Genomic DNA, 25,963 nt, shown 5'->3' with positions numbered 1-25,963 from the left:
GTTGTAGTGGAGAGATGAGAGACTATGAAATGGAGAAAAACAAAAAGGAGAAGAAGAAAAAAATGAATAAATAAAAATTAGAAAGAAAGAAGAAAAAAATGAATAAATAAAAATTAGAAAGAAAGAAGAAAAGCAAAGTTCCCAAGGATCCCACCGATGCGGCTGTGAGGTTGCTCCCAGGCCATGAAATACAGCCTGGCTAAAAGGGGTAGAGGTGCCACTCAGTGCCAGGTATTCAGGGGACAGGAGAGAAGGAAAGTATAGAGAGACGAGAAACTGAGTAATGAGGAAAGACAGAAAGGGGAAAAAAAGTGGAAAGAAAACAAACATTAAAAAAAAAAAGAACAAAAAAAACCCAGAAAAAAAAAAAAACCCAAGAAAAAAGAAGTGCCCTCAGGGAACCGTCTGTGCGTCTCCGCAAACTGAGGGGGTAGTTCCTAAGCTGCGCAGCTGCCTGGCTAAAACAGGCTTCCAATTCAAGAAAAGAAAAAGAAAAGAAACAATTCAAAACAAACCAAAAAAGCCCCAGGTTCCCACCAGCGTGGCAGCACGGGCTGGGAAGCAGTCTCACATTCGAGCTGCGTTTCGCAGCCATTCAGGAGGAAGCAGAGGTGGTGCACGGAGCCAGAGATTTGATACAAAGGAGGGGTAGGTGGTGAGAGGTAAGGAAGAAATCCAAACAGCAGAAAAAAGCAACAACAGCAGCCAACAAATGGCAGTTAGGGAGCCGGCCAGTGCAGGCGGGTGGAATCCAAGCAACACTGGGTGAAGCTGGTGCTTCCCAGCCAAGAGACTGTGGCCACAGGAAGCAGAGGAGGCTGGGGGTTGGGGGATGAAGAAGGGTGGGGTGGTGGGAAAGCGTATATTGCTGGTTACCGGTTGTTCTGTCTCCTGCTGGAAGTTCCATGAAGCTGCTTTCTTGTACCCCGTTTGCTGGTCTCTGATAGGGATCCAAGGTGGTGGGTCCGTGCTGCATTAGCTGATAGGAGACCTCTGCGTTTATTTCTCCTCACTGTCTGTTCTCTGTCAGTCTCTTATTCCATTCAGTGCTCGGCTGAGTTCTTTATCTCTTCATTCAATGCTTAGGGTTTCAGGATTGCCGTTTTCTCTGTTTAGCTTAGTTTTTCAGATCTTTGCTGTGGAGGGACAATGTGGTACTTCTGCCTATAGCGCCATGTTGCCCAAAAGTCCCCATTTGCTGAATTTAGAGAAATGCATACACCTATGTAAATGAGACCCCTGTGGAAATACAGGATATTACTATGAACCCAAAAAGTTTCTTGACATCCCTTTCTGGTCATTTTGCACCCCTCCTTCCCCAGAGGCAACCACTGTTCTAATTTTTTCTACCATTGATTAATTTTGCCTGTTCTAGAATTTCATATAAATGGAATTGTACAGTGTGTACTCTTTTCTTTTGTGTCTGGCTTCTTTCACTCAACATAGTGTTTTGAGATTCATCCATGTTGTGGCATCTATCAGTAGTTTGTTCCTTTTTATTGCTGGTAGATTCCACTGTATGACTAATACCACTGTTTGTTTCCCCATTTTTCTATTGATGGACATGTGGGCTCTTGCCGGTATTTGGTGTTATGGATGAAGCTGCTGTGAGCGTTTGTGCATAAGACTTTGGTTAGACATGTAGTTTCGTTTTTCTTGGGTAAATACCTGGGAATAGAATTGCTGGGTCATTGGGTAAGTCTGGAGCCCTGGTGGTGCAGTGGTTAAGAGCTTGGCTGTTAACCAAAAGGTCAGCAGTTCAGATCTACTAGCCGCTCCTTGGACACCCTGCTGTGTCCTATAGAGTCCCTATGAGTTGGAATTGACTTGACGGCAACAGGTTTGTTTTTTTTGGGTTTAGGGTAGGTCTGTGTTTAGTTTTTTAAGAAACTGACAGAGCTTCTCCCAAAGTGATTGTGCCATTTTCCTATCCCTTCAACAGTGGATCAGGCCCTGGTTATGCCACAGGTTAAAACTGAAAAACCTATTGCCATCGAGTAGATTCGAACAGCCAACCTTTTGGTTAGCAGCCAAACTCTTAACCACTGTGCCACCAGGGCTTCACTCCACAGGTTACTCACCAGCGTTTGGTATTGCTGGTCTTTTTAATTTTAGCTGTTCTGGTGGGTATGTGCCATATCTTATTGTGGTTTTAACTTGAATTTCCTTGGGAACTAATGACTTCAGCACTTTTTCATGTGCTTACTGGCCACTCTCTTTTGTGCATTTTCTGTTTGAATCTTTTGCTCGTGTTTTAACTGGGTTGTTGATATAGCATCCATAAGAAAAGTGTGTATTTCCTTAGCTTTTGCCTGTGCAAATATTCAGCAATCATGTGTTTGTAACTCTGAGTACACCTATACGTTCCATGAAAGCATTTTATAACCGAACGTATTTTGTCTTAAAGTAGAAAATGCCCAAATGCAATTTTATTTTTATTTATTGTTGTAGTTTAAGTGAAAGTTTACATTTCGAAGTTAGTTTCTCATATAAAAATTCATACATATGTTGTTATGTGACCCTAATTGCCCTCCCTATACTGTGACAGCACACTCCTCCTTTCCACCCCTGATTTCCCATGTCCATTTAACCAGCTCCTAACCTTCTCTGCCTTCTCATCTCACCTCGAGACAGAAGCTGCCCATTTAGTCTCATGTATCAACTTGAGCTAAGAAGCACACTCTTTACAAGTATCATCTTATGTCCCACAGTCCAGTCCAATCTTTGTCTGAAGAGTTGGCTCCGGGAATGGTTTTAGTTCTGGGCTGACAGAGAGTCTGGGGGCCATGCTTTCTGGGGTCCCTCCAGTCTCAGTCAGACCATTAAGTCTGGTCTTCTTACTAGAATTTGAGTTCTGCACCCCACATTTCTCCTGCTCCGTCAGGGACTCTGTTGTGTTCCCTGTCAGGGCAGTCATTGGTGGTAGCCCCAAATGCAGTTTTATTGATGGTCCTTTATTTCAGGATTAAAAAAAAGAATCTTAGACCTATAGGTTATATTAAAAAAGGATAGATACAAGACGGCATTGAAAGAAAGTGACTGGTCTGTGAGATCGATCACCTAGGTTGCAGGTCTCTGTGTCCTTCACCAGGAACAGTGTAAAAGAGGGAGTGAGCATTTCTGCTTACCTGTCACCTAGGGTTGTGGTGATCAAATGATATAATGTATGTGACAGTACTTTAATGACAAAGCTCCAGGAGAATATAAATTACCAAGATCTGGAAGACAGGCATAATCTTAAATTCATGAGACATTAACAAAGAGTTGAAGTGTTGTAGAAAGAAGTCAAACCAGGCAGAAAAAGTTAATTGCGAATCTTCGTATTTCTCTAAATAGAAACAATTTGAAGGAAAGGTGAATTTGTATATATGCATTTAACTTGCATAACAAGAAGTTAAGTCTGATGAGCCTTCAGTCATTCAGAGGTAGTGCACGTATTCCCTCGGTAACTTGTTTTCTTCTTCAAATGTAAGATACAAGAGGAAAGGAGACTCCTGCCTTGGCATTAACCCTAAGAAGCAGTGTATATCTTGGGAAGGGGCTCCCACAGAAAAGAAGAATTCACACAAGCATGTTGAACGCTATTTTACGAAGAAAAATGTGGGATTGATGAGCATTGATGGCGTTGCCGTTAGCAGTAAAACTGAACCTCCCTCATCAGAGCCGGCCTCATTTATACCAGTGAAGGATTCGGACGACGTGGCTCCTTCTGTCACCACCTGGCTGAACCCTCTGGGGATTTATGACCTTTCCACCACGCAGTGGTTACAAGGACAGGGCCCTGGGGAGCAAGACTCAAAGCCACCAGACTCACAGCCAGACAGAGAGAATGCTGGTCTGAAGGCCAAGGTGGAGGAGTTCAACAGGAAGATTCGGGAGAATCCTCAGGATACTCAGCTGTGGATGGCGTTTGTTGCTTTTCAGGTAAGTGTTGGCTGCCCCAGTTCTCTTACCTTAGAATAAACCCCTTGCTGTCAAGTAGATTCCGTCTAACAGTGACCATATAGGACAGAGTAGAACTGTCTCATAGGGTTCCCAAGGCTGTAAATCTTTTCTCCAATGGAGCGAGTCAGAGAACCACTGTCCTTTCAATTAGCAGCTGAGCACTTAGCCACGGCACCACCTGGGCTCCTTCTGTCTTAGAATGATGTCCCTAATTTTGGGCAGCCCCATTCAATTTGCAGCAATTTTTGAGCTCCTGTGGGGAACCCTGGCACTGGGCACATCAGGATTATTATTAGAATATCGTTCTTGCTCTGAGCTTGCTCCAGGTCCATTGAGGAAGACAGACATGTGAAGAATAAATATAGTCTAGGGTAATAAATGCTGTAATAATGGTGTAATTTGGGAATGGAGTAAAGAAGTGACTTTCTAGCAGAGACTAAGAAATGGCTTCCAAGAGAAGGTAAAATCTGAACAGAAGCTTGAAGGAAATGTAGATGTTCAGCAGGCAGGAAGAGCTTTCCTGAAGTACAAATAGAGCATGCCAGTGCCCAGAATTGTGTAAGAGAAGGGGCTGCTCATTAAATTACCCTAATTGGAGCTCTCTTTCCCTTTCTAAAGTACATGGATTTGTCTTAGCCCCTCATTTTGAGAACCAGTCTTACCATTACCCTGTTTTGTACTGTTGACTGTCTTGTTGGTAAGGCCAGTGCTTCAGAGAAGGCTTTCACAGTGTTTTATGCTAGGTGCTGGTGTATAAATCTCAGTGTAAAATGCCAGAGTGGACAGGTAAAGCAGGTGAAACAAACCCATGGTCAGATATACTAGGTGACACAGGCACCCTAGCAACCAAGTTCTGAAAAGAAATGGTGATAAACAAATGTTTAATGAGAAAGTCTGAATAGTAATTCATTTTGAGAGGTGAGAAACCATTGGTGGTTGTAAGCCCTTCTGCTAAGCTCTGTAGAAATTTTGAGGCTCACCCAGTCCCATTTGCATTTGTAAACTGGTGTTTTGTTGTTGAGGATGAGGTCATGAGAAAGCCGGGCCTGTATGCCATTGACGAAGGAGAGCAGGAGAAGCGAAAGCGGTCCCTGAAGCTCATCCTGGAGAAGAAGCTGGCCATCCTGGAGCGGGCCATCGAGAGCAACCAGAGCAGTGTCGACTTGAAACTCGCCAAGCTGAAGCTCTGCATGGAGTTCTGGGAGCCCGCCACTCTGGTCAAAGAGTGGCAGAAGCTGATATTCTTGCACCCCAACAATACAGCCCTTTGGCAGAAATACCTTCTATTTTGCCAGAGTCAATTTAGCACCTTCTCTGTGTCAAAAATTCACAATCTTTATGGAAAATGCTTGAGTACTTTGTCTTCCGTTAAGGACGGCAGCATCTTATCTCACCCTGTGTTGCCTGGCACCGAGGAGGCCATGTTTGGTAAGGAGAGGACTATATCCAGTGACTTGAGTTGGAGGATTTGCTTTTGGTTTATTTTAGAAAGTCTAAATGGTCTGATAAAACATTTTAAAAAGTATTATGACTCCTTTTCAGTAGAACAGATCCACACACCCCTACCCTGCTCCCCGACCCATGATACTGTATTAGAGACAGTAAAGGCAATCACTGGACTAGAAGTCCCAGCAATTCTACTTGTTAACCAAGTAAACATAGTCTCTTAACCACTTTAGTGGTCGATGGCCTTGTCTGTTGAGATGCTTGTACTGCTCTTCTCACCCAGTTATAGGGCCTCACATGATAATGTACATGAGATGCTCTGGTTAAGTGAAAATCACTGCACAGATATGTTACTGGTGTTATTGTACTGCTAACATTGGTTGGTGGGTCCCAGAGGAGCCCTGAATGTGAATTTTGGCCAGTAACAAGAGACAGAAGTTGGCATGTTCTGCAGGAGCCGTAGAGTATCAGTCTTGAGCTTGCATCCTGGCTTTGACCGTCAGTGGCTGTGCTGTGACCTTGGGCAGGTTCCTTAATCTGTTTTTGCTCCAGTTTCTCCATCAGCAAAACTGGTATGATACCTGCTTTACAGGACTAGTGTGCAGATTAAATGAGATAATATATGTTGAGTCTAGCTCAGTGCCTGGCGCATAGTAGGCATTTATTCAACTGAAACACCTGCTATTGAGTATTAATTACTATTAGCATCTAAAGATATAAATATATTATCTTTATATATGTCTAGAAATAATAAGCATCTACCCCACTGACATAAAGAGCCTATATTTAATATCATTTATGATATGCCCAAATAGCATAATGTTATTTAGTAAATGGAATTGTACCACAGTTAAGACCAAGTGAAATTTTCAAACATAGAACCCTGATTTGTTTACAGCGGACTCTGAGCCTGTGATGAAAATTGCTGGTGAATAATGCCATCTAGTGATCAACTGAGTACAGATCTTTACTTTCTGATGAGACTCTTACGTCATCCTTTTCCTATAATTTTTCTTGTAATAAATAATGAGCGTTGAGTATTTGATAGCCAATATTCAGATGAACCTCTTGACTTATTTCTGTGTACCATATATAGTTTTGTTGTTAATATTTGTATTCTGTGATGGTTTCATTCAAAGATCAGAGTAAATACATACTGATTACAGTACTATTGTGAGCCGTTTTAAATCAGGACATGTATGTATTACAACTTTGAAAATATAAAAGTAACTCATTTCAGGGAAAAGATTTTCTCAGTCTCTAGCTGCCTATTTTTAGGAGTTTTGTTTTTCCTCTTTAATGATGTGACGAGGATTCTGCCCCTTTGCTCTCCCTGTTTCCGGCACTCTTTCTTCAGCAGTGCCACTTTCTGCGGCAGGCTGGTCACTCAGAGAAGGCCATCTCCTTGTTCCAGGCTGTGATTGACTTCACCTTCTTCCAACCCGACAGTGTGAAAGATCTGCCTACCAAAGAACAGGTAGGCTTTCTGCTAACCTGACCTGTGTCTCTCTCTCCCTGGGGGGAAGGTGTGCACACCTTCCACAGCGGCAGGTGGTGGTAGTATTTTCACAACATAATATCCTCCTTTACATCAGTCCTGCTAAGGATGGTTCCTCAGAATGATTCTGGTGATGCAAGGAAAATTCCTTTTTTGAAGTAAGACTCACCGGTGTGCCTTTCTTCCTTACTTGTAATGGCGCTTGTTTAAATGCTGATTATCCCTCAGTCAGGGCAATAGTTGGCATGTTATTTTAAACCACATGTCATTCTCTTCCACCTGTTTGCATTCGAATCCAGGTCTGTGTTACTTCCCCAGGCAACCTTTTCACTACCTAAAATCTTTGCTAGAATTGCTGTTGAAATGATATGTTGGCACTTTGTCAACACCAGTCCTAATTGGGAAGGGGAGATCTTTTTTATGACGAGTGACCATTGCTAATACTTGTTTTGTGAAGCAATACAAAAATCTTATCATAGAGTTAGGCCTACAAGAACACCTGTCTTTTCCCTTTTCCACTGAAGAAAACTCAGTTTTCTACTCTGCAAAGAGGATTTGGTGGAGGATGGATAGGGTACCTGAATTTGTGATGCTAAGGCCCCTGTCATTTGGAAGTTTCATAAATTGCAGTAAAGACCATTCTTATCATATTGGTGCCTCTAGACAAAATTGGGTTAAAGAGTATACCAGTTTATAGTGGTGTAACTTGTTAATATAATAAGCCAAATGACAAAATTTTTATATTTTAAGATATGCTTAGATATTCGAAGAATTTGCCGTGCTGCAGAACTGATTCTTATGTGGACTTGGAGGATTGGGATTGTGGGGGAAGGGGAATCAGTATCAGGACTTCCCTTATCCCCACCCTTTGCTGGGAGTTGCTGTATGATGAGAGATATTATTGATGGACTGGCGTGCACGGGCCATGACCGCCAAGTATTGACGACTGCTGCTCTCAAGTGTCAAGAGGCCGTGACCCACACTCTTGAGGTTTTGAATACTAGCAGCATATGGATTCTCAAAGCATCTGTGTGACAACTTTGAAATAAAGCTTTTTATTTAATGGTATCCCATATTGCCTCTATAACCTAGAGACAGTATTACCATAAACACAGTCGCGAAATACAAAACAGGCAGAGTCTGCTACTACTGGTCTGTTTCTGTGGAATAAAGAAATTGGTTGTAAGCGTTCATCACACTCTTTTTTAAAAGTTCCCTTCCTTCTTTCTCTTGAGTGCACTTTCTTCCATCCCTTCTGTAAGAGCAAAACCTGTAAAGAGGGAGTGCAGTCTCCCCAGCTGCCCTTCCTGAGGGGCCCCACTGCAGAACGCCCGCCCCACCCTCTCGTGACTGTCCTGGAGACTGTGCTCTCCCAGGTATGCGTGGCTGTCCCTGGGCTCAGGCCAGATAATCCCCCGGCTCCTGGCCATGGTGTGCCCGTTGGAAGCCTGCTTGTCCTCTTCAAAAGGATTCTTCTTACAAAAGCTTTCACTGAGCAGGGTGTTGGCTCACTTGTAAAGTCTTTATTGTCAGTTGATAACATGATCACTTTCCTGTCCATGGCTGTGTTCACATTCTGTTCCACAGGAGTTATTTATTGCCAGTGAGCTGGTTGCCACACTGCAGACCTAATGCCCAACGAATGAGGGAAGGGGCCAACGGGGCCAGGCTTTAGAATGCAGACCTTTTTATTCACTGATGTTTGCCACGTGCACATCTGTGCACCAAGTGTCTAGGGAGTCCCTACTGTGTGTTGGGCACTGTGCCTCATGTTGGGATATCAAGTTCCTGAAGATGTGCTCATGCCCTCAAGAGCTCACAGTCTGCCCTTTGGAACTTTGAATCCCCTTCCCTTTAAAAGGTCTTGCAAGCAGGTGTTACTTAGGGAGCCCAGCGGCATTAGGAGAACTGGCATTGCCACCGTCCCTGGTGAGACTGGCCTGGCAGGGTGAGAACTGGGGAAACACTGCTCTCCCATACAGCTGCAGGCCCTTCTCAGCGAACCTCGGCTAATCTTTTTGTAACTTGTCCCAACACTTTGCCCTATTCTGTTGGTCAGAAGCAAGTCACTCGCCTGGCCTGCCGTCACGGGGAGAGGATTCCACAAGAGTGTGGGGTCCCTGGGGGCTCTAGTGCCTACCACACGAGATAATCACGTTTTCTATTTAGGGGTGTGTATCATACACCTACTTGAAAGACTGATCGCAAACGTGATTTCGTTTCAAGAATCATAAGCTCCTCTCTGTCCATCAGCGCTGACTTGGCCCAGTGACACAGCAGTTTTGTGTAAGTTCGGCTAACCTCCGTTTTTTAATCCAAACAGGTGGAATTCTTTGAGCCCTTTTGGGACAGCGGTGAGCCCCGGGCTGGGGAGAAGGGGGCCCGAGGCTGGAGAGCGTGGATGCACCAACAGGAGCGGGGCGGCTGGATCGTTGTCAACCCAGGTGAGGTGCCTCTCGGCTCTGATGTGTCTGCCTTTTTCTTCTGGAATTTTTAAAAAATCGTCATGGTTGTTTGATTGTCTCCATAAGGTTCTGTTTGTCAGTAGCTTGAGAATATTGTGCCACCATGAAGATGTCAAAAACACTAAGTTGATGTCATGGGAAGTAGACTGTTTATCCCCCTTTAGCTCCTCTAAAGCGGTTGACTCCCCCTCCTTGCGTGTATAACTCTCTTGAGGCCTCGAGTTCATTTCCAGAAGAAGTAATGTTAATTTTCCGTTTTCTAGGTTGCTCCTGAAGAAGTAGTAATCTTGTTGTTAACTCTCCCTGCTCCCGCACCCCCACCCCCCCATTTTAGTGAGTATTAAAGCGGTGCTTTTATTTTGTTGGCAGTGTATGGACCAGCAGATACTTTGAAAAATGCTTACCTTTTAAGAAATATTATAAAATAATTATTAATTAGAATTTATTTAGGAGTCTTGGGTGGTGCAAATATAACCTAGAGGTTGGTGGTTCAAACACACCCAGAGGCACCTCAGAAGAAAGGCCTGGAGATCTGCTTCTGAAAGGTCACCGCCTTGAAAACCCTGTGGAGCACAGTTCTACTTTACACACTTGGAGTTGCCATGAGTTGGAATCAACTTGACAGCAACTGGTTTGGTTTTGGTTAGTAACATTTATAAAAACGTCATTTTTAATGACCCCAAGGTACTTTCAGCCAAGTACAGTGCTCTCCAATAGGAATATAATGTGAACCACGTATGTAATTTTTAACTTTCTTATAACCACTTTAAAAAAAAAAAAGTCAAATTAATTTGATGATATATTTTACTTAACCTAATACATTGAAATATCACTTCAATACGTAATCAATATTGAAAAATTATGAGATATTGTGGTTTTTTTTTATACTCTTTGAAATCCAGTGTGCGTTTTACACTTACAGCTCCTCTCAGTTCAGACCAGCTGCCTTTCAGGTGCTTCTTGTTGCTGTTGTTAGGTGCCGTCACGTGGGTTCTGACTCACAGCGACCCTGCGTACAACAAAATGAAACACTGCCCGCTCCTACTGCATCCTCACAGTCGTTGATGTGTTTGAGCCCATTGTTGCAGCCACCGTGTCAGTCCATATCATTGAGTCTTCCTCTTTTTCACTGACCCTCTACTTTACCAAGCATGATGTCCTTCTCCAGGGACTAGTCCATCCTGATAACATGTCCAAATAAGTGAGATGAAGTCTCGCCATCCTCGCTTCTGAGGAGCATTCTGGCTGTGCTTCTTCCAAGTCGGAGTTATTTGTTCTTCTGGCAGTCCATAATTCAAAGGTCTCAATTCTTCTTCAATCTATCTTATTTATTGTTCAGCTTTCACATGCATATGAGGGGATTGAAAATACCATGGCTTCGGTCAGGTGCACCTTAGTCCTCAAGGAGACGTCTTTGCCTTTTAATACTTGACAGAGGTCTTTTGCAGCAAATTTGGCCACTGAAATACATTGTTTGATTTCTTGACTGCTGCTTCCAGGGGCGTTGATTGTGGATCCAAGTAAAATGAAATCCTTGGCAAGTTCAATCTTTTCTCCATTTATCATGATGTTGCTCCTGGGTCCAGTTGTGAGGATTTTTGTTTTCTTTATGTTGAGGTGTAATCCATGATGAAAGCTGTAGTTTTTGATCTTCATCAATAAGTGCTTCAAGTTCTCTTCACTTTCAGCAAGCAAGGTTGTGTCATCTGCATAGTGCAGGTTGTTAATGAGTCTTCCTCCAATCCTGATGCCGCATTCTTCTTCATATAGTTCAGCTTCTTGATTTGCTCAGCAACAGATTGAATAACTGTGGTGAAAGGATACAACCCTGGCACACACCTTTCTTGACTTTAAACCACACAGTATTCCCTTGTTCTTTTTGAACAACTACCTCTTGGTCTATGTACAGGTTCTTCATGAGGACAATTAAGCGTTCTGGAATTCCCATTCTTCAGAATGTTGTCCATAATTTGTTATATGATCCACACAGTCAGATGCCTTTGCATAGTCAATAAAATACAGGTAACATCTTTCTGGTATTCTGTGGTTTCCGCCATGATCCATCTGACATTAGCAATGATATCCCTTGTTTCGTGTCTTCTGAATCTGACTTGGATTTTTGGCAGTTTCCTGTCGAGGTACTGCTGCCACTGTTTTTGAATTATCTTCAGCAAAATTTTACTTGCGTGTAGTGTTACTGTTCAGTAATTTCTGCATCCCGTTGGATCAGCTTTCTTTGGAATGGGCACAAATATGGAGTTGTTTGGCCAGGTAGCTGTTAACCAGATTTCTTGGCATAGAGAAATAAAGTGCTTCTAGTGTTGCATCCATTTGTTGAAACATCTCAATTGGTATTCCGATAATTCCTGGAGCCTTGTATTTCACCAATGCCTTAGTGCAGGTTGGACTTCTTCCTTCAGTACCATAGGTTCTTGATCATGTGCCACCTCCTGAAATGGTTGAACGTCGACCAGTTCTTTTTGGTGCAGTGAATCTGTGTGTTCTTCCATCTTCTTTTGATGCTTCCTGCGTCGTCCAATTTTTTGCCCATAGAATCCTTCAGTAATGCAACTTGAGGCTTGAATCTTTTCTTCAGTTCTGTCAGTTTGAGAAATGGGAAGCGTGTTGTTCCCTTTGGTTTTGTAACTCCAGGTCTTTGCACATTTCGTTATAATACTTTACTTTGTTTCCTCGAGCTGCCCTTTGAAATCTTCTGTTCAGCTGTTTTACTTCATCATTTCTTCCATTCACTTTAGCTACTCTTTGTTCAAGGGCAAGTTTCTGAGTCTCTTCTGACATCCATTTTGGTCTTTTCTTTCCTTCCTGTCTCTTTAATGACCTCTTGTTTTCTTCATATATGATGTCATCCCACAATTCACCTGGTCTTTGGTCATTAGTGTTCAATGTATCAAATCTTTTCTTGAGATGGTCTCTAAATTCAGGTGGAATATACTCAAGGTCATACTTTGGCTCTTGTGGACTTGTTCTAATTTTCTTCAGCTTCAGCTTGAACTTGCATATGAGCAGTTCATGGTCTGTTCTGCAATCGGCCCCTGGCCTTGTTCTGACTGATGATATTGAGCTTCTCCATCATCTCTTTGCACAGATGTAGTCGATTTGATTCCTGTGTATTCCATCCACCAAGGTCCACATGTATAGTCACTGTTTATGTTGTTGAAAAAAGGTATTTGCAGTGAATAAGTTGTTGGTCTTATAAAATTCTTTCATGTGCTTGTCAGTGTTGTTTCTGTCACCAAGGCCATATTTTCCAACTACTGATCCTTCTTTGTTTCCAACTTTGGCATTCCAATCACCAGTAATTATCAATGTGTCTTGATTGCAAGTTAGATCGATTTCAGACTGCAGAAGTTGGTAAAAATCTTCAGTTTTTTCATCTTTGGCCTTAGTGGTTGGTGGGTAAATTTGAATAATAGTATTAATTAGTCTTCCTTGTTGGCGTAAGGATATTATCCTATCACTGACAGCGTTGTACTTCAGGATAGATCTTGAAATGTTCTTTTTGACAAATGGGATGCCACTCCTCTTCAATTTGTCATTCCTGGCATAGTAGACCATATGATTATCCCATTCAAAATGGCCAATACCAGTCCATATCAGCTCACTAATGCCTAAGGTATCTACCTTTATATGTTCCATTTCATTTTTGACAACTTCCAATTTTCCTAGATTCATACTTTGTACATTCCATCTTCCAGTTAATAATGGATATCTATAGCTGTTTCTTCTCATTTTAAGTTGTGCCACGTAAGTAAATGAAGGTCCCAAAAGCTTGACTCCCTCTGTGTCATTAAGGTCGACTCTGCTTCCCCCGTCGTATTTTGAGTGCCTTCCATCCTGAGGGGCTCATCTTCTGGCACTATATCAGATGGTGTTCTGCTGCTGTTCCAGAGGTTTTCACTGGCGAGTTTTTTTAGAAGTAGACTGCCCCATCCTTCTTCCCAGTGTGTCTTAGTCTGGAAGCTCCACTGAAACTTGTCCACCATGGGTAACCCTGCTGGTATTTGAAATACTGGTGGCATAGCTTCCAGCAGCATAGCCACATGCAGGCCACCACAGTATGACAAACTGACAGACGCGTGATGGTTCAGTGCTTAGTAGCCATGTATTAGTGGCTCCGGCAGTGCACAGTGCAGTTCTTAGATATTCAGCCTCTGAAAGGCAGCAGGGTGTGGAGGGATGGCCTGTGGAGGGAGATCTTCCAAGCTGACTGTTTCCTTGAAAGTGCTAGGCGGAAAGAGCAGTGCACTAGGAGACTGACCCCTCACCTGGGCTCAGCCAGCCTGTTGTCACAGGCTCAGTCTTGTCAGGCCTTGGTTTCTTCATCTTCTGAATAGAAAATTTGGATTAGGCTGTGTCTGAGATACCATCTGTGTGGCAGCTCAAAGCTCTGGGCCAGGTGGCATCTCTCTTACCACTAAGGAGCGGACCCTTGAGGTATTTTTGGTAACTTTGCTCTGGACAGTGCCATCAGGTGATGGACATGGCTCGTTTAGGGCATGTGGAAGGCGCAGCTGCTTAGATTTCTCTTGAATGCCAGGAAACAAGAACTGAGCTCTTTGTGCTTACTTACCCACAGTTTTATATATGAAGAGAAAGCCTGCACAGCAAAATGGAAGTAGGTGTTGCATTCTTAACCACTGAACCTGTAATCCCAGATGAGCAAGGGCCAAAGATGAAGTCTTAGTATTCACTCTTCTTTCTCTGAGTGCCTGACTCAGCGTGGCTTTGTATGGTTTCAGGCTGTACTTTTGTCATTTTTTGTTTTTATTTTTTGGTTAGAGTCAGACACTACAATGCATAGTACCTCTGTTAAAGAGCTTATCACAATCTGCATTTCTAAGTTAGATGAGTCCTCGTAGATCCAGAGACCTTGGTCCAGAGACCAAGCTAACATCCCTTCTCCAACAAGTGGCCAGTGTTCATTGGTCACTCATAATCAGATGTAAAGTTTCGTTTTCTCAGAAGGGTGATGCAAGTGTTGAAACCTTGATTTTTAAAATTGCACTGGAGAGGTGTATTAGCACTTATATACCCGTTGCCATCGAGTCGATTCCGACTCATAGCAACCCTATAGGACAGAGTAGAATTGCCCCATAGGGTTTCCAAGGCTGTAAATCTTTATGGAAGCAGACTGCCACGTCTTTCTCCCATGGAGCGGCTGGTGGGGTGGAAACATCGACCTTTCAGTTAGCAGCCAAGCACTTAACCACTGCACCACCAGGACCCCTACATTAGTACTTAACAGTCCCTGCAAACTTTCCCATTTCTATTATAGAGACACTTTTAGTCTTCTTGCTTCATTAATGAATTTGATGGAGGTCCTCCAAAAAGCCAGCCAGGTCAAAAGTTTTGTTTCCAGGAAACTAGTTGGTAAACCGTTTTGTTCGTTTGTTTTGTTTGGTTTTGAAGCTCACTTGTCCCTCCTGACAAGGTTGGCATTTAGAGGGTAGTTAGGAGTTATCATACGTTCTGTGGTATTTCTTCTTGCCTGTATCACAGCTTATTTCCTATCTCTTACCCTCACTTCCTGCCAGTCTGTAATTGTTGTATAGGAAATGACTAAGATGGTTTTCCACTTTCTTTCCATTCTATTTCATGATCTGTGTACTTAAATGAATTCTGGCCAAACTATGTAATCCTTTGAATTCTTAATGTAATAAATTCAGGAATCTGAGTCTGATGTATGACTTACAGGAATAATTGCTCTTATGGTAAGAGTTTTTCAGAGTGATTAAAGGATTACATTAAATGTAATACTTTAAATGTAGGGGAAAGAGATAAATAGTTAAATTTTAATTACCTTCTTCAAGAAACTCAGATCAGTTGGGTAGGAGATTGGGTTTAAAATGCTAATTTATGTATCATGCATTTAAATTCTTTGTTTTTTATTTAATTTTGTATTTTGAAATACTTGTCATAGATACACAAGAAGTCACAAAGGAATGTACACGGAGGTCTTATATACCCTTCACCCCATTCCCCCCAGTGGTAACATCTTGTGTAACTGTAGTACAGTATCAAAACCAGGAAGTTGACATTGATATAATCCACAGAGCTTGTTCAGATTTCACTAGTTTTACATGTGCTCATTTGTGTGTGTGTGTATGTGTTTGTATAGTGCTGGGCAGTTTTATTGTATGTGTAGTTCGCGTAACCACCACCACAATCAAGATACAGAATCTTTTCATTGCCACAGGTTTCCCTTGCACTGTCCTATTACAGACACATCCACCCTTCCCATGCCTGACCCCAGGAACCACTAATCTTGATCTCCATATGGTTATGTTGTTTCATGAATGTTATAGAAATGGAATCATACAATAATAACCTTTTGAGATTGGCTTTTTTTCCTACTCAGTATGATTCCCTTGAGATTCATCCAAATTGTTGCATGTGTCAACAGTCCACTTCTTTTTATTGCAAAGTAATATTCCATGGTATAGATGCACCACAGTTTGTTTAACTGTTCATTTTTTGAAGGACATTTGAGTTGTTTCCGGTTGGGGGCTGTTGGGAATAAAGCTGCTATGGGCATTTGTGTACAGGTTTTTGAGTGAACGTAGCTTTTCGTTTTTCTGTGATAGATGCCTAAGAGTGCAGTTGCTGGGTCTCATGGCAAGTGTATGTTGAGTTTTATAAGAAACTGTCCGACTGTTTCCTGAGTGACTGTACCATTTTACATTTCCTGGTTATTTGTTTTTGTGTTTTTAATGTTTAACTTTATAGATGATTCAGACTTTTGTCCTTGTTCATTCTGCATCTTCAGAGTTGGGAAACAAAGTGAAATAAATTTAGGATATCTTGAATTGACCTTTTTTTTTAGTAAGTTACAATAAGCATAGGTCATAATTATAAGGCCACTAATTAATATTCTAATTGCTGAAGAAAATCTAAACCAATACTTTCATTAAATGTGGCTTGGCATTCTAGAACTGTGCTGTCCAAAACAGTAACCACTAGTGGCTATTTAAATTATAGCTAAATAAAAGTAAATTCTAAATTCAGTTCCTGCATTTCAGTAAAAATTCAGTAAGCTACATTTCAAGTGCCCACGAAGTCTCCTGTGGCTAGTGACTTCCATATGAGACAGTGCAGACATAGAACGTTTTCATCATCACATAAACTCCTATTGGACAGTGCTGTTCTAGAGTGTTAGTCCCATTTTAATTGCTGTGATAACATTGAAAATCATCTGATTTCATCCACTTATCTGCCTGTTTTCCCTAGGAAGTTGGTTGATTACAGGTGAGTCCGTAACTGCCAGTGGAAGATCGGCTTGGCTCTTATTCATCTTAGCACTCCGAGAGCCAGCATAGTGTCTGGCATAGGTTGATTGGGTGGCAGTGGGGCTTTGTTTGCTGATTAGATGAACCAGAAGTTTTATTCTTACCTAGATGAGGATGACGAAGAGCCAGAAGAGGATGACCAGGAAATAAGAGATAAGACCCTGCCCAGATGGCAGATCTGGCTAGGTGCTGAGCGTTCCCGAGACCAGAGGCACTGGCGACCCTGGCGCCCTGATAAGAGCAAGAAGCAAACCGAGGAAGACTGTGAGGATCCAGAGAGGCAGGTAAGTCTCCTCTGCCCCAGGAGGGAAGCTGGCTGTGGGGGTCATTGCCCTCTTCCCTTTCCCATGGTGCTTCCATTATCTGAAAGAAGCAGCTGGGCCGTTGTTGGACTTGGCTGGCTTAGCAGGTGCTCACCTACCCCTGTTCATGTCTGTGGACACGTCCCTCCTACTGAATACCAGGGTAGAATTTCATTGGCCACTGGTGGTGGGGAGCATGTACAGACTAGACCAGATGGTTGCTGTTCCTGAGTAGAGGCGTAGGCACTTGCGGACACCCCTCTGAGACTGTCTGCAGGTTACTGACTTAATTTTTCGTGTGGAAGCCTGAGGGCCTAGGGTCGAAAGAAGCTGAATCACTGCCATAGATGGTTTAACTGTGTCCACTAGCCGTCCCTCCCCTCCCCCGTCTTTGCTCCACAGAGATGTAGCAGATAGGCGCCACTCCGGAAGACGAGAGGGACCAAATGTAGAGCCCAGGTTGGGACAGTTGCACGCACATGTCTCTGGCTGGAGAAGAGGCTGGCATTTATTATGTACTTGTTGAGTGCCAGGCACCTCCCGTATGTCACCTTCTTTACTGTTACAGTGACTTGGTACCTGCCGCTGTGAGTTTAGTGGCCAGCAGCTCTGGAGGATTCAAATTAAATAAAGGGAGACATTCTCTTTGATGCCTGGAAGTGACCCAATTTCAGAAGATAGTACCAACTACACTGCTTGGTGTGCGGCATGTTGTAGGTACAGATTGAGCGGTTTTCACAGTAACGAAGCTTGTCAGCCTGGCTTGGTGTGTTGTCTGTGACCCTCCCTAGAAGATGGGCGCCTTGAAGGTGGGGATTTTGCCTGTTTTGGTCACTGCTGGGTCTCAGGTGCATAGAAGAAAGCTTATCATGCAGTGAGTGCTCAGTTAATAGTCCTTAAGTGTTGAATGAGTGTTCGTTAGATGCCAGAGCCTCTGCTCTGGGTGGAGGGATCAGCATGAGTGAAGGCCTGGAGTGCCTGGAACATTCAAGGACTGGCGAGTGGGGTGACAAGACTGGGGTTAGGACACATGGGGTGGGGTGGAGAAAGAGATGATCTCTGGGCAGCAAGGAGGGGCTGACTTGCAGGGAAACCTCAGTTCCCCGGAGAGCTTGGTGAGTGGACTGTGGTGGTGAGGAGTGTTTCTGCGTGGAGGCGCCTTTCCTGGGTAGAGGTGAGTGTTCAGGAAAGAGCAAGGTCGTTCTTTCACGTTTGACAGTTTAACAGAGTCTAGGCTCACCCTTGCGGAAGTTGATTCTCAAGGCTCAGAATTATGGCAGTCTCCAGGAAGCAGTGATGGCAAAGTGGTTCAAGTGCCCGGCTACTGACTCAAAGGTCAGCAGTTGAAACTCACCAGCCGCTCCGCAGGAGAAAGATGTGGCAGTCTGCTCACCTAAAGAGGACAGCCTCAAAACCCCATGGGGGCAGCTCTACCCTGTCCTGTAGGGTCACTGTGAGTCGGAATCGACTCAACGGCAGTGGCAGCGGGGGTCCAGGAAGCAAATTTCTGGAGCAGACTACTGCTGTGAGCAATTTCTCATGCTTTAGCCTTTTCTCTAATCAAAAGCTTTCTAATGGATGGTTTTGATTAGTTGAGTCCCAGGCAGGCTGGTTTTATTGGGCTTCTGCTTTGATTTCCTCTTTGCTGAGAGCCAGTCAGATGAGCAGCACCTGGACAAAGGAGCGTCTCCATGACCTTGCAGTTTAACCTTGTTATATAAAATCAGCTGCAAACATTTACAGTTTGGTAAAAGGCTCTCATAATTGCTTTTAACATGGTCCATTGCTCCTGTAGTGTCCTTCTTACTGCCGTTTATCTGTTTTTGAGCCTGTTTTTCATTTCTTGAAGCAGTTTTGTACAAAGAAACCACAAAATAGTAAAATCATTATCTTTCATCTTAAAATGAAAATTTTGCCCAATTATAATTTATTAAAGTAATTACAAAAGCAGTTCCGTGCACTTTCAGAAGTGAGCATGATCGCAGACTGTCGTATTACCCCATTAGGGCATATTCCGAAAGCACCGTTGGTGTCTCCCCTCCTTTACAGTATGGCCGGGGCGTGTGCGAATGCTCACGGCCCTGCAGGGCTGCTGACAGTTCCTCTTAGCTCTCCGGGGAGCCCTGTGAGGCCTCTGGTATTTATGTGTCTTGCAGAAAACGTCTTAGCTGTCATGAAGTTGGCCCAGACTCATGGCAACCCTGTGAGTTACAGAGTAGAACTGCTCCATAGGGTGTCAGCTTTACAGAAGCAGTTCTCCAGGCCTTTTCTTCCCCAGTGCCACTGCGTGGGTTCGAACCACCAGCCTTTAGGTTATAAGCTGATCACAAGCTGCCTGTGCTAGCCAGGCCCCTTGCAGAAAACCTAGCACCGGTCTATTTAAAATCTATGTTAATTTGAATAGTGTTGTATCATAAATACATTCCTATAATAAGAATCATGGGGAATATTGTTGTGTTAGGCTGTGTTCTCTAGAGAAGCCAAACCAGCGAAGGCTTTTTCTTTGTTTTCTCGAGAACTGCACTGAGCTCTGGGACGGGTCACTTTCTTCTGTCTTTGTTGCAGGTGTTGTTTGATGACGTTGGACAGTCTCTGATCAGACTCTCCAGCCAGGATCTCCGGTTTCAGCTGGTGGAAGCCTTCCTGCAGTTCTTGGGTGTGCCTTCTGGCTTTGTTCCCCCAGCCTCCTGCCTCTATCTGGCCATGGATGAGAACAACATCTTTGATCCTGGGCTTTCTGAGGAAAAGCCATTGACTTGTTCCACCCTTTCATTCTCCGGCGTGGGCCGTGTCGGCCGCATGGACCGCTTGGGCTGCCAGCGATGGGCCCAGGGTCACAACCGAGAGGGCGAGGAGTTCATCCGCAATGTCTTCCACCTGGTGATGCCTTTGTTTTCAGGCAAGGAAAAGTCTCAGCTCTGCTTCTCCTGGTTACGACACGAGACTGCAAAGGTGACCTCCAGCCTCATCCTCCTTGTCTTTGGAGTTTGTGTGCTTTCATTGTTCATAGATGGGCTTGTAAGGCTCTTGCTCTCCCGGGAACTGTGCCACATCCCCTTTCTTTAGTGACTCCTCCAGGCACCTCAGGGGTGGCTGCCCCTGCTGTGGGGCTGCAGTGAGAGGAGGACAAGGAGAGCGAGTCCTGCTGCTCGGGTGACTCCAGAGCTGTTTATTGTGTTCCTGTGTTACCAGATGGCTGATTATATCAATAGTTAGTATTAAGAGCCAAGCTTATGCCTAAGCAGGGTTAGAGGATTTAGGGGTTTAATAAGCTGCTTACTTAGCGTACTCTCTCTCTGCTAGAAATTAGTCTGGGATCGACTGTTCTGCCCTCTGCTGGCCACCAGTTAGTATTGAATCTTAGCAGCAAAGTTCTGAAGCTTTATCTACAGATCTCACATACTGGATTGTCTTGTTAAAGTAATCTCTTTGCTGAAACTTGGTAGCCACATCTCTTTGGAGAAGGGCGCTTTGAATGTATAAGCCTTGAGAGAGTTCACATGGGGACCTGGATGCATTATTTTGGGGACACCATGGGGACCTGGATGCATTATTTTGGGGACACCTGGGGCCCTTCTAGAGTCTCTGATTTGATTCCAGGCTCAGAGAGCCTGAGAGCCTAAGTACTTACCAAACACGGTAAGGGAAGGAAGTGAGACACCTCGTGCAGCTTTCTAGAGCTGACAGTATAAAGGGATTGCTTTAAAATCACAGAGCACTTGAAGCCTTTTTTTTTTTCTTTTTTGTGCATATAGGTCATTTGGTGTCTGCACACTAAAAACAAGAAGAAATTAAAGTCCCAAGGAAAGAACTGTAAAAAACTAGCCAAGAATCTCCTTAAGGAGCCAGAAAACTGCAGCAGTTTGTGCCTCTGGAAGCAGTATGCACACCTGGAGTGGCTGCTGGGCAATACAGAGGACGCCAGGCAGGTATTCGATACAGCGCTCAGCATGGCCGGTGCCAGGGAGCTGAAGGATGCCGAGCTCTGCGAGCTCAGTCTGCTATATGCAGAACTGGAGGTGGAGCTACTCTCGGACTTGAGAGGGGCCGCTATGTCCAGAGCTGTCCACGTACTAACCAGACTGACCGAGAGGAGTCCCTACGGGCCCTACACCGGCCAGGTCTTGGCCGTTCACATTCTGAAGGCCCGGAAGGCTTATGAGCGCACACTGCAGGACTGCTTGGATGAGAGCTGTGTCTCAGACCCAGTTCCCACCAGCTCCGTTAACCGCCTGGTGAGCTTGGCCAAATGCTTTATGCTCTTCCAGTACTTGACCACGGGCATTGATGCTGCTGTGCGGATATACGAGCAGGTATTTGCAAAGCTGAAGGGCTCTGTGTCCCCTGCAGGCTCTGGCCTGGAGCACAGCGGCAGCCCCCACGGTCTGGCCAGCGCCATGGAGGCTGTCACACTGATGCACACAAGTTTGCTCCGGTTCCACGTGAAAGTTAGCGTTTACCCCCTGACTCCGCTGCGAGAGGCACTCTCCGAGGCTTTGAAGTGGTATCCGGGCAACCGAGTTCTTTGGAGGTCGTATGTTCAGATTCAAAGCAAGTCCCACAGTGCCAGCAAGACCCGAAGATTCTTTGATGGGATCACCAGGTCCACCAAATCCTTGGAGCCTTGGTTGTTTGCAATTGAAGCTGAGAAAATGAGGAAAAGACTGGTGGAAACTGTTCAGAGGTAATTACAGATTGTCTTTTTCATGTGCTCCACAAAGCTTTCCAGAATGCCTGCCATGTGCCCACCGCTCTGCTAGGTCTCGAGAATACAGAAAGGAATATGGTACAGTGCCTGGAACACCTGCTGTGGATACTTAGGTGTCGTAGAATAACAGTGAAAGATGAATAAGCAGCACCCTATTAGAGGTATCAAGATATCTGCCTTCCTAAACCAGGCTTCTTGGGAGCCCAAATGTTTATGGAGCATGAGTGGCAATTGTCTGACCTTCAGAGCATCTGGGAAGCTGTAGTGAATGCATACAGGTTGAGAACACGGGCTCTGGAGTTGAACTCTCCATATTAAATTCCCAGCTCTTCCACTGATAGGCTGGGTGACCTGGACAAGTCCCTTCAACTCTCTAATAGGTTTCTCATCTGTAAAATGGGCAGAATTAAAGAGCCCACCTCATAGGGTGGTTCTGAGGGGTCAGCAAGGTAAGTGCTTAGCGCAGAGAGAGTTGGATAATTATGGGCTTTTATTATCATGAATAATAATAGCATCACGTCTCAGATGTCTTCTTTTGGTGCCATATTTTGTACCTGAAGGTTCAGTGGTGGTCTCGGGAACACATTAACTTAGGCATTTTTGTTCCTTCCAGAATCTTTGCTGCTGCTTCACTCTGCATTCATTTGGCAAACTTGCCTCTGAATAGTATTTCACTGTAATTGTTTTTTATTTCTTCCATTGGGATTTTATTTACTCCATAAGAGTCTTATTTTCTCTACTTTAATGGAAAGGTCTTCCTTTCACATAAACTATGATCTGCGCTCTGCTGATTGTGGGAGGCCCTGGATGGTGCGGACAGCTAATGCATTTGGCTGCCAACTAAAAGGTTGGCAGTGTAAGTCTGCCCACAGGCACCTCAGAAGAAAGGCCTGGCGATCTAATTCCAAAAAATCAGCACATGAAATAGAACTGGAGCACAGTTCTAACACACATGGGGTTGGAATTGACTCAATGGCAACTGATTTTTTTCAGAAAACAAACAGCCAAGTAGTTCGTTTGTGACTCTTGGTAGACTCCACATGGTGTAGAAGCCACAGAAGCTTGGGCTGTGCCTTCCACTGGCTGTGGAGAAGCTGCATCTGTGCTCACAGAGACCCGAGGGACAGCACTGCTCCCTCTCTAGCCCAGTGGTTGTTGACATTTGTTACTACTGAAGTAATTGCTCCTATGATGTAGGACGAGAGCTTAGAGTTACATGAGCCTTTTTCTTGCAGGGTAGAAGGTAGAGAAATACACGCCACAGTTCCTGAGAGCGGCTTAACAAATCGAATCAAAGCCCTGTTTGAACATGCAATCCAGAGTGACAGCGGCAGCCAGTGCCCCTTGCTGTGGAGGATGTACTTGAACTTTTTGGTAAGAAAATACATAGAGTTTGTATTTGTACACAGAGCTCTACTCCTGCTTCCTGAGTGAGAAGGAGCAGGTTTCTAGTACCACTGCTCAGGGAAGCTGGGAGGGGCTTGTTTCCACCGTTCTGTCTTCCCAGCATTGGCTCACCCTTGCAGGAACCCTGAGAGAGTGATGTCAGGCTTCTCACGGGGCTGGGGAAGGGGTGGCAGGCTGCATTTTCACTCAGGCTATCTGGTAGAATGAGACTGAAGAGTAGTCAGGGGCCAGTTGTTACAGTAGAACTTAATGTGGGCTTCTCTTGAGTTAACTTCATCAAGTCAGCAACTTGGAAAATTGTTCTGAAGCCTTCCTTTGAAAGGGACCTACATTCTTTGCCAGTTTGCTCTTAAGAATTGTCAAGGTCTTGATCCCCCGACAGTGTAGTACATGGAGACCATACCCAACAGGCCCAGCAGTGGTGCCAGGCTGTCCACACAGGCTGACCCACTGTGGCTGGCGCGTCCACCTGTCGGTTCGGTTAGTACAGGAGGTTTTTTGATGCCTTCGGCTCACCTTTTCCGTTCTTTTTTGTATTTTTTCCTCGCCTCAGGTTTCCTTAGGAAATAAAGAAAGAAGCAAAGGTGTGTTCTACAAAGCACTTCAGAATTGTCCCTGGGCAAAGGTAAGTCTTAAAAGCTAAGACTCTTCAGATTCCCACTGACCTTACTTTTAAGCCTCAGTCTGGCCACTGTCTGCCTGGCCCATCCCTGGGTCACGTGGGACGTCAGTTCTGGATGCCAGTACCCCATCCCAGGGCACAGCCAGGACTTTTTTTAAGTGAAGCTCCCACACGTGGAGTTTATGGGCGTTTTCGTCCTTTCCTTGCTGTGGAAATGGAGCTTCATGCATAGGTTGCTGTGGGAGCTGGTTTACCAACATCCGCCTCAAGTTCAGCCCAGATTCTGAGAGTCAGGAGCCCAGCTCAGAGACGCTCAGAAATCAAACTGATGGCGACCAAAATGTCTGCCAACAGCTTCTGGCGCCACAGTCGAAAGAGAAGGCCTCGCTGAGTTTTCATTCTCTTTCCCTCCGTTTTTGTGAGTTCTGCGTCCTTCCGGGAGCCTGGCTCCGTGTTGACTGGGTTAGGAAAGCCAGAGTCTGCGGAGAGTAGCAGGGTGGGCACTCTAGGCACCTTCTCCTTGTTTCCTGAGCTCTCCCCAAGCTGACAGGAAGTGGCTGACTAACTCAGGCGGTCTTTCTCCCTGCTCGTAGGTGTTATACATGGACGCCGTGGAGTACTTCCCTGATGAGATGCAGGAGTTCCTGGACCTAATGACTGAGAAGGAGCTCCGGGTGCGACTGCCGGTGGAGGAGCTGGAGCTCCTGCTTGAAGATTAGCGACTCAGAGGGCAGGGCCCGCGCCACCAAGGCCAAGTGGCCTGCCCTGCCGGAGCCTGGACGAGCAAGGGGGAGCTTGGGCGGACTGCGGCATGTGTGTGTTTGCACACACACATGCTGAGAGACATATACTTCTGAGATTACTCTTTCTCGATCATTTGTGTCTGGGTTATCAGTCTCCCACACCTTGCACATTTTTAGATGTGTAAGTGACACAAAAGCTATTGTTTTACATATTATATATGTGTGTGTGTGTGTACATAGATGGATAATTGTGCCAAGTGGTGATTAAACCTGTGGTGGTCGAAGTGTGTGCGAGTTCTTGTTTGTTCTGCCCTCCCTCTGCCCGGCCAGCACCAGCCCTGCTCTAGTGAACGTGTTTCCTCAGCAGGCCTCCTTGGTGGGTCTGCCAAGTCCTCTGGGGTCTTGCAGTTGCAATTGGAAAGGTCTGAGACCAGTTTGGACTTAGAGGTCTGGTTACTCAACACTGGGGCCTTCTCCCCAGGCAGTTAGTAGATAACCAGTTTCGCCCTCATCTTCACATAGGGGCTGGCTCTACCAGCAGAGAGTTATTTAAATCTTGATGTTCCAGCCTGTATCAACTGTGTCCAGAGTTCCTCATTATTCCCTAAGTCCTTCTGCTCAGGTGATGCCTACGTCTGTGTGCCAACGGCATCACCTGAGAGCCTGTTAGAAATGCAGAACCTGCATCTCGGCTCCTAGGTATCTACCCAAAGAACTGAAAGCAGGAACTCAGACAGATACCTGCACACCAGTGTTCATTGCAGCATTGTTCACAGTAGCTAAAAGGTGGAAACAACCCAACTGTCCATCAGCTGATGAATAGTAAACAAGATGGGATATATCCATACAATGGAACATTATTCAGCTGAAGAGAAATGTGATGGAAAAATTTGGAAATGGATAATGGTTGCACAACATGATGAACACGATGTCCGTGAGTTGTGCATGTAAAGAATGGTGAAATGGCGATTTTTTTTTTTCATATATATTTACCACAATAAAAAAAAAAAAAAGTGATGTAGGGTCATAAAGAGGTAAAGAAGGCATGAGGCTGGGTGCTTGCCTCTGTTGAGGCCACCATCTTGATCCCAAGAATGTTCTGACTCAGTGACTGGGAAAAAATTAAACTGTTAGAAGTGCCAAAATAAAGTGAGAAAAACCACACAGCAATATGTTACAAATAAAAATTGACATCTAATTAGAAATATTTAGGGCTGTAAAGATTGAGTCAGGGAAAATCAGGTTTGGTAGACATCATACAAATTACTGAAACCACAATGGCCTAAATTGCACTTTGTAAATTTTGTGAATAACTGAAATTTGATGAAAGAATAAAGTGTTGGCCAAGCTTACATCTGGTTGGTGGTTCAAACCCACCAGATGCTCTGCAAGGGAACTATGGGGCAGTTCTCCTCTGTTCTACAGGGTTGCTGTGAGTCAGCCGTGGGTTTGTTGCTTAAGCGGTACAGAGTTTTTGTTGAGGGTGATGACAAAATTTGGAAATGGATAGTGGTGATTGT

At 44.5% G+C, this 25,963-nt stretch overlaps 1 protein-coding gene across 2 annotated transcripts in view; it reads left to right on the top strand.

The window, feature by feature from the left end:
• Nucleotides 1–25,187, top strand: part of NRDE2 (NRDE-2, necessary for RNA interference, domain containing) — a 135,623-nt gene extending 110,436 nt beyond the window's left edge. The window contains exons 2-11 of one of the 2 annotated variants that reach the window (XM_023731696.1): nucleotides 3,474–3,924; nucleotides 4,968–5,373; nucleotides 6,735–6,868; nucleotides 9,213–9,333; nucleotides 16,770–16,945; nucleotides 19,529–19,915; nucleotides 20,719–21,647; nucleotides 22,907–23,045; nucleotides 23,632–23,703; nucleotides 24,294–25,187. In XM_023731696.1, the coding sequence (XP_023587464.1) occupies nucleotides 3,474–3,924; nucleotides 4,968–5,373; nucleotides 6,735–6,868; nucleotides 9,213–9,333; nucleotides 16,770–16,945; nucleotides 19,529–19,915; nucleotides 20,719–21,647; nucleotides 22,907–23,045; nucleotides 23,632–23,703; nucleotides 24,294–24,419 (2,941 nt within the window). In that variant the 3' untranslated portion in view covers nucleotides 24,420–25,187. Of the gene's footprint in view, nucleotides 1–3,473; nucleotides 3,925–4,967; nucleotides 5,374–6,734; nucleotides 6,869–9,212; nucleotides 9,334–16,769; nucleotides 16,946–19,528; nucleotides 19,916–20,718; nucleotides 21,648–22,906; nucleotides 23,046–23,631; nucleotides 23,704–24,293 lie in introns of those variants that run through there. The other variant, XM_023731697.1, reaches the window with a different exon arrangement.
• Nucleotides 25,188–25,963: the final 776 nt, after the last annotated feature.

The sequence above is a fragment of the Trichechus manatus genome, unplaced genomic scaffold, assembly GCF_000243295.1.
Source record: "Trichechus manatus latirostris isolate Lorelei unplaced genomic scaffold, TriManLat1.0 scaffold00045, whole genome shotgun sequence".
NCBI classification, from domain to species: Eukaryota; Metazoa; Chordata; class Mammalia; order Sirenia; family Trichechidae; genus Trichechus; species Trichechus manatus.
This window is presented reverse-complemented; position numbering and strand designations above follow the sequence as displayed.